The sequence below is a fragment of the Mchenga conophoros genome, linkage group LG13, assembly GCF_057382185.1.
Source record: "Mchenga conophoros isolate Kocher_MC1m ecotype Shallow Benthic linkage group LG13, M_conophoros_male_GT1.1, whole genome shotgun sequence".
NCBI lineage: Eukaryota > Metazoa > Chordata > Actinopteri > Cichliformes > Cichlidae > Mchenga > Mchenga conophoros.
The window spans coordinates 9,793,671-9,810,864 of record NC_140538.1 but is presented as its reverse complement, the minus strand read 5'-3'; the positions used below and the strand labels follow the sequence as shown (position 1 = coordinate 9,810,864).

The following is a 17,194-nucleotide window of genomic DNA, read 5'->3' as shown; positions in this document are numbered from 1 at the left end:
ACATCAGGCAAACAGATCCCTAATAATTCAAGTCACGATTGTGCATTAGTTGTACATATTTTGGGGCTTTGAAGGTCTTGGCCACATGGGGGGCTGGTAATCCAGCCTTGAATAATAAACACAATTGTGGAACCAGTTGCTATTAGAATACATGGTGGCTTTCATATTTACACCTAAATTAAGGGATTTAGATAATCTGGCTTCAGCTGTTGTTCAGGGGTCTTGTGTGTGTGTGTGTGTGTGTGTGTGTGTGTGTGTGTGTGTGTGCACGCCTTTTTAAAAATTTGCGACTGCCTGGCTGCTTGTGCTCTTGTCAGTTCTGATTTAATCTGGTGATGTACAGTTCAGCAATGATCTCATCCATTCCAAGTAATTGTAAATCTTCTAAAAATAGGAGACAGGTTTTAATGAAAGTTCTAGTGTGAAAGAATCAGATCTAATCAGATTTCAGTTGTTTAAAAGAAGAATTTCTGTGTGTATATATCATCGTTTGCAGCTGCCTTTGTGTGTTCCCTGGACTCGCTGGATTCTGTTGCTTTTCCTTTAATTGGCTTTATTTTCTGAAAATATATTTAAAATTTATGCTTGCCTACCTCTAATCATCCATCCATCCTCTGCCGCTTATTCACACTCACACCTATGGGCAATTTAGAGTTTCCAATTAACTTATCTGCACTAACTGCATGTCTTTGGACTGCGGGAGGAAGGTGGAGTACCCAGGGCGAACCCACTCAAACATGAGGAGACCATGCAAAGTCCACACAGAAAGACCCTGAAATCCAACTCAGGATCTTCTTGCTGTGAGGCAACAGTGCTAACTGCCGCCCTTAGATTCCTATTCCTTAACATGATAGAAAACAGTAGGGCAACAGGATTGATAGGCATAGAGTAAAATGCTGACAAAATCTTTCTGCACTCTTTCCCAGATTTGTGCCTCGATAAAATCCTGGACTTCATGGCTTGGTTTGTGCTCTTTCATGGAAGCGTTTAACCTATAGTCTTCAACCCACTAATCCCACTGGTGTTAGTGGGTTAATAACAGTCCTCATATTTAAAGTGATCTTAGTCTGTCCAATTATTAAAGCTAAAAGCCTGCACTTCAGCATGTCATTGACTTTTAATACTTAACTGAACCTTAAACCTTGACCTTAAATAATGCAAACAACTTATGAATATGAAAGGACTTGTTATTTAAAGAATCCTCCTCTCACAGTTGTGCATATTCCAACAGTGTCACACCTCTTTTATACACTGAAGGAATATTCTCACAAAGGATACACCTGTGCATCAATTATATTTCCTCTGGTAAACCTCTTCTCTCCTGTCTCTGACCCTAAAATCCTTCTCAGTATGCCATGCTGAAGGTTGTCTCATTTCCTAAAATGCAACTGATGAAAGATGACAGAGGAGACAAGATAAGATATCTTATCTTAAGAGGCACACATTAGAGAATTGAGAAAATACTAAACACAAGCGGGTGAAAGGAATAAGAGCACATGAGAAAAAGTAAAACTGTTGCATGAAGACTAACACTAAACATGATGACGGAGAATTAACGCTGGAAACATTAGAAATTGGATACCACAGGGAATTTACTTCATCTACATTTGTTTTGGGGTTTTCTGATTTTGTTTGTTTCATTTTTGATATCCTTGCAAATGTGTCTGTGCACGCAAACAGTTTGTGAAACCCACTGTTGCAAAAATTGCTGTGAGACTAGACTGCAAAATCAATTTCAAAAGCTCCAGGGCAGCTGATAAATGGACCTGTACAAATATCAAAAGGGCTTTCATTTCTGTTTGACCCAGGTTTTGTGTGCAAAGCTGCCTTTTCGCCTAACGAGCTGATATTAAATAATTTCTGCTGTTTGTTGTATGAGCTAAGTGGAGACAACATGAACTTACTAAAGGTTTGCAACCAAGTCTTGTGTTATCAGTCAACAGTGCTGAGAGAAAAAAAACAACAACAAGGTGCGAAGTTGAGCAGCATGCTGGATTTATGACTCTGTGGATGCACGAGTGTCCTCAGCAGAATCGTAGAAGGAGCAGTTGAGCTTTAGCAAGCGCACACGTTCACAAGGACGCAAACACCCACCCACAGTGCTCGGTGTTAAAAGGCTGCAGCCCTATCTCTCCGTCTATTTTTACTCTGTTTTGGTCCATTAAGATCAGCAGTGATGATAGTTAATGAGTGAAGCCCCTCGACAAAGCAGGCAGTAATCACAGACACACACACACAATCACATATCCTCACAATATTGATGTGTAAGCTATTGCATGTGTTTAAAACCATGCACACTTTAAAAACTTTATGTATATATTTGTATAAAGTATATAAGGTATACACTACTGCCATGCTTAAAAGAGGACATAGTTACTTGTGTATCTTTTGAGTGGACTTTTCTATTTACAGTGGCATTATTTTTTCTAAAGAAATTAAAAAGCAAGAGGTTTGAATTTATTTTGGATTTACTTTAAATCACACGTAGTTTAAAGTATACCAGTAGGCCGAACTATACACCACTCTACTAATATTTGGTTAAATGTCCCTGAGCAAGCAACATCTCAACCAGACACTTTTATAGCAACTTCTGGCATAATTCTATCTGTCTACCAGTCATCTGCGCATAACTGGTAGACTTCCTTTAAACTAGTTGGTTTCCTGGCACATTCCATAAACCTAGTGTGCTTTATCCATTCCAAAACCAATTTTGCTGGGTATTTGGGACTGTTCATTCATTGAAGGTTCATGCCCATGATGACTGTATGTAAACTGACCACACTGATAGTTGTAATGGAGGATAGCAGGTATGAGTAGTAGTCTTTTTTCAAGACTGCACTGGACAATGAGTGAATTCATTATCCCTGATGTTTTTTGCTTTACTTCCTGTCATGTGTTCCTAAAGGAAAAACTAATTCTATGATCTCTGCAGGCAGTTCTGGTTGGCAACGTGGCAGAAGATGACAGATTAATTAACAAATGTTAGCAAGGCTAACTCACTGAGCTACGATAGTGAAAATGGTAAGGAGTGCTAAGCATCAGCATGTCAACATCGTCACTGTGAGCATTTAGCTCAAAGTGTTACAGTACAAGCACAGTTTGACATTGGTGATTGGTTTTACTGAATCAGCGAAGTAATTTAAGTTTTTCACCCACAACAAGTAACACCTGCTAATTATAAGATCGTTGCATGTGGGTCGACCCTGCAGAACGTTGCTTATGACATTTATGAGTCAAATATCTGCTGCCATTTTGACACCTGTAAACAAAGTGAGTCACAACTGAAAGCAAGCAATTACATTTTTACCTAACACCAGAATTCAGTCGTTTGGGGGCAAGAATGGTTTACCTTTTGGATTATTTAAGGACTTTATAGTAAAAATGGCAAAGGACAGTAAAAATTAATCATAACATAATTATCAGTTAAAAGAGAAATCCAAAATATAGATTAGCATTGAGCTATGAAGAAGAGTTGTTTAACATGTTCACTGTTAACCTTCGATTTAACCAGAGTATTTCGAGTTATCTGTTACACATGAACAAAGACAGCTTGTTCTTCTCCACTAAGGTCATGTTGATTCGTCAGCTTGATTTAGAGAAATTCTAACATCACAGACAATCTCAACAGTCGACAGTTATCACAAAAGAAAATTGCTAGAAAACCAGTAGCTTTTTCCTTTCCTTGTCAGCAGATGGTGACAACAAAACTTACATATCAAAGTGTAAAATGTTGTTACTTCAGGTAGACGTGACAGGTTTGTGCATGCAAAGGAGAGACTGTACATAAATGATGGACATAGCCACTTAGGGATACAATCTGGGGGTAGTTATCACAAGTGCCTAAACACTGGTGAAACTATTTATATTTAGAAGCAAACTTGAGCTTCAGCTTGGGCTTGGTTTTTTACCCTCATAGGTTGACACTATGATTGGAACTTGTCCGAATTATCAAGAAGTATGCTTTTGGGAAAACTGGAGCCTGTGAAACTCCATGGATGAGCCTTTCAAGAGCCAAAAGTTTAGCAAGAGGAAAGAGGAAAACGGAGAGTTTGTTAAAAACAAAACAAAACACATTATAGTAAAAAAACAAAGAAATCTTTATGTGATGATCCTTTACTTGATTCCCGAGTTGATGCTTTGCTGATCAGTGAGAAAGCTACCAATGAGAAAGCTTCGCGAACTTCATCTCAGGGAACCTTTCTCTCCCACAGTGGGAGTCATTACACAGCAAAGCTGTGGAAACTCACAGTGGGATAACTGAGACGTCTCCTAAATGGCATGAAGAATGACGACATGGATAAAAGCACAGCTACATTTAGACCTTTAGTCATGATACAATCATTTAGACATGACACAACAGACCTGCAGTCCATTATCTAGTGCGACACACTTACATTAAAACTGTGAAGACCAACTAAATAGGAATCAAAGGTGTAACATACTTATTTACTTACTTCTAAAAGCTGAATTGTGATTATATCAGAAATTGTGTTAATAAACTATAATAGGCAAACTATACAACTGAACAAGATGCATTCATTTGTGGTTGTGGAGTGACGTTACGAGTCTGTGAGCCATTAGCACTGCTATTTTGACTTTTTCTTGTAAAAAAAAGAAGAAAAAGAAAAAAAAATCATATCATCTTAGGTTTTTCCACTAATCAGCTCTTTATGTAGCACCCAGTCCAAATCTTATTGATTCCTTCTGAAAACATACATTCATGGTAAAAAACAAAGCTAAACAAAACCAAAGTACACCACACACATCTGTCAATGCCAAGGTTTTATGTATCTGAACATAATAAAAAATCATCTTGAACTTGCCAGTTTCTAAAACTATTTACACGCAACCCCTGATAAGCAACAGCACATCACATTTTGCATTGTAACATTGGTTATTTAACAAAAGCTAAACCAAACTGCAGAATTACGGAGCCCCAACCTGTACCTCATACTGCAGCAATAACCTGAAGTAACTGTCATCTTGTTGTTTATGAATCTCTTGCGTTGTTGTGGAAAAATTTTGGGCCACTCTTCTTGACAATAGTGCTCATGAACATTGAGGTTTCCAAGTATTCATTCATAACTGAGAACCCAGAGTGACGCCTTAATTACTTCTTCATCTGCTAATGAAGGTGGTGACGAGCAGTACAGCTTGCAGCATTGTAGCCTTCATTTTTAACTGTATGTTCCTAGAATGGCTTTAAAGGCTCTTTGAACGGGTTTTAAAATGTTCTTTTTGTTATCGGGTTTGTGTAGGTAAACACTAAAACAAAGATCTTGTATGTTCTCATTAGGATTTGTGTCAGTGGGCGGGACTATAACCTCAGCTTTATTTTGTTAACTGGAAATTATGTGAGAATGTATTTCAGGCTGTGTTACAGAGTAATGTAAAACTAATGCAACGAGTAGAGTAATAAATTATTTTCTCAGGCAGTTAATGAAGTAACATGCTAGATTGCATTTAAGAATAATAACAAGGAATCTGTAGTAAATTACTTTTTTGGAGTAAAAATTCAACACTACTTTTGTGTTTTCATTTCATTTGCATTTACCACGTGGTGAGACCTGTTAAAGACAAGATTTATTACTTTATGCCCTAATTTTGCAAAACCTTAGAGCTGAAAGAAGATGTTTTTTGTTTGTTTGTTTGTTTGTTTGTTTGTTTGTTTACACAAGTGTAACTGAAAACCCTGATTTAGCTTTACAGCATGATAAGAAACATACCAATCAGGTTTATTGTCAAGAAAGATTTGAGATCAAGTTGACATTGTTTAATATTATTTTTGTTTCCAAACTAACTTTAGTTTCGAGCAATTATTTTATACTATTACTAAACCAAATTTTTCTTTATTTTCTTTCTAAAAACAAAAAAGTATCATCCACTAAGATAAAGGGAGACAAACACATCTGACAATCACGTGTTCTTCTGTTACAGCTTCTCGAATGCAAATTCTTTTGAAAGGGCAGCATTTAGTATTGCAATCTTGTTGCAAACACCTTCCTCTCCTCTCTACAGGTGGTTTTAGCTTTTCTTTTCAAGCCTGTGTCATCTTCAGTGTTGCCTCAAGTGAGTGGAAAGACACATCATCACCCTTTTTTGCTATGACTAGACTGCTTTAAGCTGATAGGATGGCAGCAGTAACTCAAATAACCCCTCATCACAACCTTGTTACAGCCAACCTTGAACCTTGAAGTAGATACAGAAACAGAACACAACACTGGGTAAAGTAATTAAGTAAAGTATGTAAAGTATGTAAATGACAATCTGACAAAGAACAAAGGGAGACAGTGACTATAAACGCACAGAGGGGTGATAGGGGCAGAATGGAGACACCTGGGAGACAATGCAGAACTAAATCCGAAAATATGACATGGGGAATTATAAACTAAGACATGGGAACAGAGACAGATGACTATCAAAATAAAGAAAATGGCAAGACAGAAAAAGCTAAGAGAAGACCGAAAAAGCTGAGAATATTAACATAAAGAAACCAACCACAAATAACTGCTGAAAGTAAAATTCAATTCAATTTTATTTATATAGCGCCAAATCACAACAAAAGTCACCTCAAGGCGCTTCATAGATACAGAGAAAAGCCCAACAATCATATGACCCCCTATGAGCAAGCACTTTGGCGACAGTGGGAAGGAAAAACTCCCTTTTAACAGGAAGAAACCTCCGGCAGAACCAGGCTCAGGGAGGGGCGGGGCCAGGGGAGACAGGATAGAAGACCTGCTGTGGAAGAGAGACAGAGGTTAATAACAGATATGATTCAATGCAGAGAGGTCTATTAACACATAGTGAGTGAGAAAGGTGACTGGAAAGGAAAAACTCAATGCATCATGGGAATCCCCCGGCAACCTACGTCTATTGCAGCATAACTAAGGGAGGATTCAGGGTCACCTGATCCAGCCCTAACTATATGCTTTAGCAAAAAGGAAAGTTTTAAGCCTAATCTTAAAAGTAGAGATAGTGTCTGTCTCCCGAATCCAAACTGGAAACTGGTTCCACAGAAGAGGGGCCTGAAAACTGAAAGCTCTCCCTCCCATTCTACAAGAATACAAAACTCCAAATGCCGCAAATGCAATAATACAAAATATCAATAGACATAACAAAAGACAAAAAAACAAGGATCCAGCCCCTTCCCAGTGCAAACATTTGGAAAAACCACATCAGAAAATAAAATAAAAACAAAAAGATGTAAAACTCATAATATCCCAGTGTCACTGTCCATGGTGCTGAAATTCCTCCTTATTGTTTTCTAGGGTCTCCAAGGGTCTTTAAGCAATAAATTGAGTTACTTATTGCCAAATCTTCTTCTCCCCTAGAAAATGTACAAGTTCAAGACTCTATGTGATAAGTAGTCCGACAGTAATTTAGAAACAACAACTGAGGAATCACAGGTTATAATGCGCCACATTCATTTTAACTTGTGACTGAACTTCTTTAATGTGGTGTGGTCAACATATTTTTCACAGGGGGCATGCTCATTTTGTTTTCTTTATGATCATCTCAACATGGTCTGTATTTTTTACTGACTGACTGATTTATTAAAAAAATTTTTTAAGCTATAGATGTTTTCCGGTTGACCGACCGTGACTCTAAATAAATGGCATAATTGTCCTGAAAGAGACATGATGTGTGGATCGCCATTGGCAACATATTGCCTTTTGTTAAAAACAGATCCTGATAGGATCCCCACACAGAAACACCTGCTTCTCTGGGCACCGAAAATGGTTGAGGCAAAAGAAATGCACTCAGGGTATATCCAGTTTGTTTATGTCACTGTCACAAATCTTTATGTCAATCAGATGAAACCCACAGGGATAAAGTAAAGGCCGCTTGGTGCTTCATGCTCATATGTGTCGACATGTTATCATCTACATGTTATGTTCATGGTGTTTTGAGAAATTCAGATTGGTTGTCCCAGAGTAGCAATAATATTTTAAAACAGTTAAAATCTGATGGGGAAAAAAGGATTGTGTAAGAGAGATAGCATTCTGTTTTAATGTTCAGCTTTCAGGAAAAACAACTCACATGCTGATTTTGACCCCAAAACATTTGCCTCCTTGTCTGAAACACATTTAAGAATGAAAAAAAAACAAACAAAAAAACAAACAAACAAACAAACAAACAAACAAACAAACAAACAAACAAACAAACAAACAAACAAACAAACCCAACCTTTTGCCAACTTTTCTTTAGATTCCCACTAAACAAACTTTTGTCTTCAAACTTACAATCAGCTGGGTGTAGAAGGCAATGAGCTCTCTACTCATCAAACAATCAGGCAGACAAAACACATCAGCTTTGAAAAATAAACCAAAATCTTTTATTTGGTGACTGGTTTACATCACTAAATACACTAAAGGCAGGTCTATGCACAGTTATAACTTCTTTGCTCTACATACTGAATAATGTAAAGTGATTATATGCATCTGTGTCCATTCAATGTGTGTCCTCCTCGCCTGTGAATCCCCCATGAAAAGAACATTTATGAATTCTCTGACAACTTGGTGTGCGCACAGATCATGACCGCAATACTGAAAATGATTGGGACAACACTTTAATTTAACACAACTGTACATTAAAGAGCAATAAATTTATCTATCCTGTTGAAAGGAAATCAATCAAATCTTCCACTGTCAATCTTATGACTATTGTTCTGTTGACATTAAATGGGTCAACTGAACATTTCTAAATAAACAAATTTACAAATGGTACCTCTGGCTGGAAACCAAATAAATCACATTTCATTTATAGTTTGAGTGGACAAATGCTTTACTTAAATTTGAGAGGATTACAGATACCCTGAAATGAAAAATGAAGACATTAAAAACAATGGAGTTTTTATTAACATTCAACATGTCAATTATTTGATTAAATTTAATGGAAAAGTTATACCATTAGGAATAATCAGGGGAAATTATCCATTGAAAATTAATTTTAAAAAAAAGTAATCACAAAATCAAAATGTGACAAGTAGCCTGATGAAATTTGCATAAAGCTGTAATTTCACTAAAAGTTAACACTGTTTATGTTCCACTGAAGATCAGCTGTACCAATGCTCCACTGACAGTTAATGAAATGAGTCTGAATTTAATTACATAGATTTGAATGCTCCATTTAAAGTTAATTTGACAAGTGCTGGCTAGTTAAAACCAAAGTTAATATGTCATGAATATGAAATTTACTGGGAATGTTCTCTGTGCAAATGAAATTGGATTGAGTGTTATTATTTTAGTTTAACTTGACTGGGTCATTTAAAATCCCAAAAGCGGATAGGGCCAAAGATCCTTAGATAAAATTTTGGATTGTTTTTTTTCCACTGGAAGTTAAACCTTTGTCTGACAAATTAAGGTTTGTGACAGATTAATCATGTTTATCTTCCAATGAATGTTTGATATTGGCCAGTAAAGCCAGTATATCCACTGTAAATCAACCGGTATGCTATTAAAAAAAACACACTTTTCTATCAATAGTCAATGGCTCAAATTTTCAACTGAAAGTTCATGGGACACAATTCTCTTAAATTTAACACTGCTGTTGTTCCCCAGAAATGGTTAATAGAACAAGAGCGACCTCCTTTTTATCCACTGCTGCCATTTGTTGACACATGCATGTTGCTCAGTGCGGCCCGAAAATTCTTTTGCGATTAGCATTGTGCATATATATGTGGTATATATACAGTGAAAATGTGTACTGTGTAGATGAACAGATAGCTAGATAACCACACTGGAGAACACATCATTGTTGGTTGACTTTTGAATGTCCTTTGGATTAATACGGTGTTGTTTTTTCTGAATGAATGGTTTCATGAGGATGACTTGAGGTATTCACTCGAGCATGGACTTCTCCTCAAAGTGCCTGCAAAAAGAACAGCAAAGAACAGGCAGAGAGGAAGGTTAAAAGCTGCAATACATAACACAGCATTGACTAATAGTCAGGTACTAATTGTGTGAAAAGTTACTTCAGAAATTTAGCTTCATACTTGTCATAAAACTGGACCTTTTAACATTGTTTGTGCTTTTGGTGGCTTTTAGCACTTTTTAATTAATTAGCACTGACTCTCAGGTAATATGTCTGTGCATTGCAGCTGTACAGTTTATGAATGTAGGCTGTTAACTACGCTTGCTGGCATTAGCATGCCTCACGTTTTAAGGCTCCAAAATTCTGAGTCAAAAGAAACCAATAGGTGTCATTGATGTTGATGCTCTCTCTCCCCTGCAAGTAACTGTGTATTAGTGTGCATATGTGTCTGTACTTACCAGCTGATAGTTGTTTAGGAGATGGTCTACGTTTATGTCGTCGTAGCTCTCCTGGAAGGTTTTGGGTTCATCCCTGGACTCCTCGCTGGTTACAGGATCTTCTAGGCTGTGTGGTGTAAGGACATCGGGGAGGAAAGAGGGTTTCAAGATCCACACTTTTTTTTTTTTAAATAAACACCTGACAGGTCTAAATAATCTGAAAGACTTGTCATTATCCCTTTCCATATTTCTTCACAAACCATAACAATTGTTCAGTGTATTTTCTTCTAGTTAGATGAGTGTACTATTTTTATTTGTGTATTAAGTGATTGAAGTGACAAAGTTTTGAAGATGCACAAACATATATATTAACCAAAGTTGATTTTATTCCGTTTGAGGTTCTAAAGGTCTTTTTCTTCACATAATCAAATGTACAAATTATCACCCTTATGAATCCGACGGACTCTGTATTTATTGTTTTTGTAGAAAAGTAGCTTTACAAATACATGTCCAGGTAATTCAAACAGTCTAGTCAATGAACCTTAAAATGAGGATTTCTTAAAGCAAATGCTGCATGTTTTGCACAATATTCAGCAAATTTGCTTTACTCAATACCCAAATAAAAAATGTATAAATACATTTGAGCAGAGCCACTTTATCAATTTACCAACTGGTTATTGTGATTTGCAACCATCAAGCTCATTTATACATCAAATAAAACCAGCATCCATCAAAATGGAGTGAAGTAATCAAAGTAAATGTGCTTTTAGCTCCATTATTTTCTTAATGTATTCTTCTGTTCATCCATAAGCAGCTTCAGAAACTAAGAAAGCTATCTGTGTATACAGTGAGATAAAAAGTGAACACAAGAACTGATTCCTACCTTCTCTTTCCTGATAAGACAGAGTTCAGGTACTTCTTGACAGCCATCTGTTTGCGGAAGCGGCTGTAGTTGTCTGTAAAGATAGCGTCTGTGTGACGCTTTGCTGGCTCGTCCATCAGCTCATCACTGAACAGAAGAGATGACAGCAGAGTGATACCATAGCTCAGAGGGCAGCAGGTCTTAATGCAAACTCAGTGCAGCTCATGGTCTGTGACTCATGTTGTCATGTGTGTGTGCATGGGTGTGTGTTCCTCTAGAATATATAAAAACATGATGTGATGTCACTGATTAACCTTTAAAATATATGTGCAATTACAAAAAGCATGAACTCTTTCAATTGTAAATATAAGTAAATATAACATTTCTATGAAGTCTTCTTGGACTCATTTCTTTTATTTGTATCTAATTTGATTATATGACTAAATGTTTTCGATGAAATAAAATATGAACTTTGGGGGTTTGGAGAAAAATCAACTTTCAACCTAATTTATAGCTTTAAGGTAAAAAACAAACAAACTGTACTTTACTTTCCTTAGCACCCATATTTTGATGGTTTATGGTCAACAACTGGTCCTTGACTGTGGTTTTGGTCAATGAACAAAGAAATTTTCTACAGATAATAAGCTTTGTTTATGTATTCATTTATTTAGAATTTTCTGAAAACTTAACATTTCTATATAATCCGAAAATATTTTAAACGCCTCTAAATACTTCTCATGTCTGGATTGACAGAGTTACACACGAGTTTATTAAGCCTAAACACGAATCATTATATACATTTAATAAAAAGAACAGGGTTGGGCATAAGAAAGAACCACTGCTTTCTCAAAAGCGAAATTTAGCATGCTTTTTGGGGGATTATTTCACCTACCTGACCCGCTTTCCAATCAGAGACTCCAGGTACCTCCGTGCTGATAGCTGTCCCAGGAGTTTGCTATATCCGCTGGTAAACAGACCGTCTGCGTGTCTCGTCGCTCTGCACAGATTCACAAGGCATTCACATTAAAAACCCGGATACTTTTAATCCAAACTAAACCGGAGACATACCCATTGTGCTTATGATTGTAACAGAATCTTTTATTGCTTTTGCCGTATGACAAATCATGTAAGTTTCTCAGTAATATGATAGTGTAATGATAAATAATGATCAAATATCTCAGATTTTACCCCCAACAAGTTTCTTAAATAGTTCCAAAGTGGTCGCTATTGTAGAAGTCCGATGCTTACATTTAATGAACGGTTCATTCAGCTAATGCAGTTAATCGCATACCTCATTGTATTTATTACCGAGGAAACTTTCCCCACTCTTTCAGTTTCATATCCATGTCATCTGCGCTCAGCAAAACCAATAAGTTAAACAATTTACTCAAGAACATAAAAGTTTCGGCTCCAGAGTCGAAAGACAAAGCTGTTCGTCCTACCATACAGTGTTGGGTACATTTCCTTCTCTATACATTTTTTTTTTTTTTTGTAAATAACACGTGTTTGCCCTTACCTTATGGTTGTGTGCGGTAGACTTAGGGTCCGGGAGTACAACACACTGCACAGGGCTATTAGGAGAAGCAGGTGGGGGCCGGTTCGTTGTACCATCGCTTTATACCTGAAGATGGAAATGGTGAAGGGTTATGCTCATTCTGGAACACAGAAAGTATATCTGATCGTGCCAACAGGGGAAGGATATCCTTTATCCGGAATTACGCGCAACAGTCCAGTTCAGTTTCTCGAGGCAAATGCAGAGAAGAGAGGACTATTTGTGGAACGAACTCTAACTAATTTCCCCTTTGGTGCCGATCTTGACATAGAGAAGACAAGAAGCCATCGGAATCCAATGCGCAATTGCGCGCGTCGCCGTCACAGGGTAGGACTAAAGATATAATTCCACATACCACATACTTTGACTGTGTTGGCACAATCTGACGTGGTATTGAAATGTATAATTCAAAAGAGTTATTGAGAAAACGCTTGCGATCTCCATCAAAATACCACGAGTAAATTTATCACCGGAAGTCTAAATATCTTTATCAGTAACTTTCTGCTTCAAAATTTCTTTTTAACTACTCAGTTCCGTGACTCTCAGTGCAGTGAGAGTTCGATGTTGACTGAAGAAACGAAATAAAAGCGTTTATCTTCGAAAGGCTGTCAGGGATATAACCGTTACGAAACACTGTTACTTTTGTCAGGAAAGAAAAACATCTGGCGCGGTCCCATGCGTAATTGTGCACAGCGCGGATATGTCGAGGAGTTTTATTACCCTTCGTCAAGAAGTGTAATGCCTCTAATTGCTGTTTAAACCAAAACAAGTAGTTTATTCAATGTAAAACTCAACTTTCAGTTATTAGTAAAGCGTTTCCAAAAGCCGATGGAAGCGGGCATAACACCAAAACTAAAACCCCACCAAATACGAAAACAAACACGAATTCTCAAAGGAACCCCAGAATTACTATGATACAAATGAAAATCTTACATGTGCGGTAGAGAAAGTTGTCTGGTTTGGTTCTCTCTGCTGTGCTGCCCAGACTCCTGATCTTGAGTCGCTTCTTTATGTCCACACTGCTGCTCCGATGTTTCCTCACTCTCGTTCTCCTTTGTCTTTCTGTTTACCTTCAGCTCTGCTGCCGTTTTATACACCTGGATATTCCTCAAGAAGCATCAGACTCATCAGGGGCCTGAGACGTCAGTGGGTCGCTGCTTTCGTCATTGGTGTTGCTCACGGAACCAAAGAGGCCTATGGTGGAATTAGTGGGGAGTGTTATTCTGTTTCTTCTGATTAAACGCAGGAATAACTAACTTATATGCCAGGGTTGATGTTGACTCATCTGATCATTTCCCCATGAGCTCCTCATCGTGCAAAACTATAGTGCAGGTCAGGGAAAACTGGAAATTGGACTGGAAATGAAACCGAAAGCTCTGAGACCTGGATGGAAACTAGAATAAGAATAAAACAGCTGTGAATTTCAAATGTTAGCATGATTTTATAAATGTTATTGTATAGTAGCCCTTCGTTGTCATCCTGAAAATGGACATTTGAACAGTGCATTAGCAATGGAGTTTAAAAAGACTTGATTATTTTAGCTGTGGATGAATATAAATCATGAACTTCTGGAGCATAAAAACGTTCATGCGAAAGGTCAATATAGAACAAAAATTAAGCCACACCTTAAAAAAAATCAAGAACTCTTTTGTTTAATACCTTTTTTCTTTTAATGAGCTGCTTTTTAAAGGCTTCCTGGTTTCAGAAACAATGTCACCAAAGTAGATTTAACAGTAAAAATGCAACATGGAGCCACTGCAGCAACTAAAATATTTAATTAAAAATAATTAAAAACATTCATCATGTTCTTCATATTTATTTTAATGCCTACACATCTCTCAAACATTTCAGTGTGCATTTCATTGTCTGATGAAAATTTCTGATAACTAGTGGAGTGTGACATGGGATGTTTTACACAATTTCCATTGGCCTTTGAATGTTGAGACACTCTGATAATAAATCATTTTAATTAGTGTATACATGTGCATGTGATAGCCAAATGTTTTCTTCACTTTTATTCAGCATATCCGAGGTTTTACCGTTCCATCTCTGTCAACCAGAGTTTAAAAGTGTTCAAAAGTTATAAATGTATGCAAAGTGTAGAAGAAGAAGACGTGTTCTTGCTTATTTTTATTTCCATTTATTTAATCATTGACACAAACAGTAATTCCACAACAATGCTACCAAAAAAATCCTCTATCGCTGCTATTTATACCTTCTTGTTTAAATCTAAAGTGAGTGCTGAGCATCATTGATAGTGCTGAAAAGAAAATACCGTGGATATTGCAGATTACACCTCCAATAAACTAAAAAAAGTTACAGGATGTTTGCAAAGTAGTGATGCTGCTTTCTATTTCAGGTTGTATTGGGCTTTAAACAAAAGAATAGCATACAGGACTGAAGTGTTCCTGAGTCCACCCACAGTGTCCCTGATGAGTCTGATTTGTTCTGCTGGAATGGCACAGTGAAATAGCTGTGACGTCAGCTGGCACCTCATCCATCCATCTTTCCGTCCATCCAAATGAGTGTGAACCATTTAGCCAATATCACCGGAGAGGGGAAAGATGATTGGCTCAGACATGGGAAACAGAGAGAGAAAGCGTGACTGTGTGCTGCCTTTAGGTGAGAGTGTAGAGCTGAAAAAATAAGCACGGAAACAATACACAGGATTGTTGTAGAATTAAACAGATAAACACAATCCTGTTACAATTGTGTGTCAACTTTCACAAATTTTATAGATGTTTTGAAGATATGAAATATTCGATCTGTGTCATGGCTCCTGGTTTTGGCTCTAGGGTTTTGTCATTTTGTGGATTCATATTTAATATTCTGTGCATTCTGTTTGATTTCGCTGTCTAGCTTTTAAGTTTTTGATTATATTTAGACTGAGGTTTTTTTTGTTTTGTTTTCATTTTAGGGATCTTGAGCATTAATTCTTGTTGTCATGAAGCATAGAATTAGGATCCAAATGCAGGCTGTAGAAACAGGGACAAGCTGTTTAGTCTATGGACATAGTTTTGAATACTTGGTGTTTATTTAGCTTCTGTTTTGATGAATTCCTCATGCATTTGCTTCCCTCTGTGTTTCCGTCCTCTCTTTCCTCTTTCTTGTTTTCCTGTGTTTATACGTTTATCCTCCAGTATTCCCTTGTCTCTGTCTTTATGTTTGGTATGAGTCTTTTTGTCTCTGTGTTCAGTAATGGGTCTTCTGGGTTGCTTTCTATTTCACTTTGATAGATGGCTCTTTCTAGGCTCTTATTTAAAGGTCTTCTGATCATCTTGATCACTTTCAGTTGTGTTTTGTTCCATGTCTGTTCCTTATCAGCCCTAACTCTATAAATAGTCTCTGTTAGTCTCCATAGTTCTGGCCGGTGTGTTACTTTGTCCCTGGTCTTTGTTCCTCGCTCCTAGTCCAACTTTGAACTGACTCTTCATAGTTAATGTGTTTGACTAATTACTTTTAAAAAAAAAAAACTTTAATAATGTTAAAAACAAATCTTTTTAATATTTAAGTATTCACCTTTTTTGTTTTACCCTTTTTGCCCTCAGAAATTTTATTCAGAATTTACCTGCAGTTGAATATTTACCTGTGCCTGAAATCGCTCAATGTCTTCTTGCTTATAACTTTCAAAAGTTTAACATATTTCCCAGTTTTTAGCATTTGATTTAAATTGCCAATAAATTGTAATTTATGCTGATATTTATGTATATATAATTGTATATTTTTGTATATGTTCCCATCCTGTGTTGTTATAAAGGGTCCAGGGATAATCCAGGGATTTTTCTATTTTACTTGCATTATTAATATTATTATTATTGATTTATATTTCCTAAGTAGACACATCTAAAAATGCAATGAGCTCTGCTTCATTGTTTCAGCACTTATTCAGAAGCAGGTCTCTGGTGTTCTCAAGAGACACAAGTTTATGAAAGAGAGGGGTGAAAAAGCCCAGTCATCAAAACAAGTTGGTTAGGGTCCATCAAACATTTGTGCCCAGGAGTCTGTAACTTGATCTGGGCACAGCCACAATACAAATAAACAGTTATTGATAATGAAGATGACAGAAGAATGAAAAGAAACAACTTAGGCCTGAGGCTGATCTTTGGAGAAGGCTAAATATTGGTGGCTGCTCCAGATTTGGCAGGAGGCAAGGGCAGGTCACAGAACAGTAGACTGGATGATGTCCTACTGTACATATTCCATGATCTGTGTTTAACTTTGAGACTTAAAGTTATCAACTCTCTGAGGAATGAATCAAAAACAGTGCAGTTCTTGTTTTATTAATCAGTATGCCATAAGAGTGTTTTCAGTTTACAATCTGTTGCACAAAACAGGTACTGTGCATTCAATTTCACAAAAAATATATAAAAGATTTGAGGGCCAACTGTTAAGTGGAGTGAAAATCCTGCAACCTATTACATTAAATACATGCAGAACAGAAGCAAAACAGAATTTAATCGGGGAAATGCCAAAAATAAACATGTGTTTCTTATTGGGGGTTCAGATTTGGCTCACTAATGGCCACTGTGC

The 17,194-nt window shown here is 36.9% G+C and overlaps 1 protein-coding gene across 1 annotated transcript; it reads right to left on the bottom strand.

Annotated features, from left to right (window-relative positions):
- Positions 1-8,307: 8,307 nt before the first annotated feature.
- Positions 8,308-13,722, bottom strand: vip (vasoactive intestinal peptide). Its single transcript, XM_085296317.1, has 6 exons — positions 13,598-13,722; positions 12,629-12,733; positions 12,005-12,109; positions 11,134-11,259; positions 10,272-10,377; positions 8,308-9,870 (listed from the first exon to the last, which is right to left on the bottom strand). Coding segments are annotated over exons 1-6 (453 nt in total). The 5' UTR covers positions 13,600-13,722; the 3' UTR covers positions 8,308-9,861.
- Between the last annotated feature and the right edge of the window lie 3,472 nt (positions 13,723-17,194).

Bases quoted from the DNA above. Each gene is read 5' to 3' on its own strand.
- vip (XM_085296317.1), bottom strand. The intron at 12,110-12,628 runs GTAAGGGCAAAC...GAATCTGTGCAG, and splicing joins CTACCGCACACAACCATAAG to AGCGACGAGACACGCAGACG. The intron at 10,378-11,133 runs GTAGGAATCAGT...TACACCACACAG, and splicing joins GTCTTATCAGGAAAGAGAAG to CCTAGAAGATCCTGTAACCA.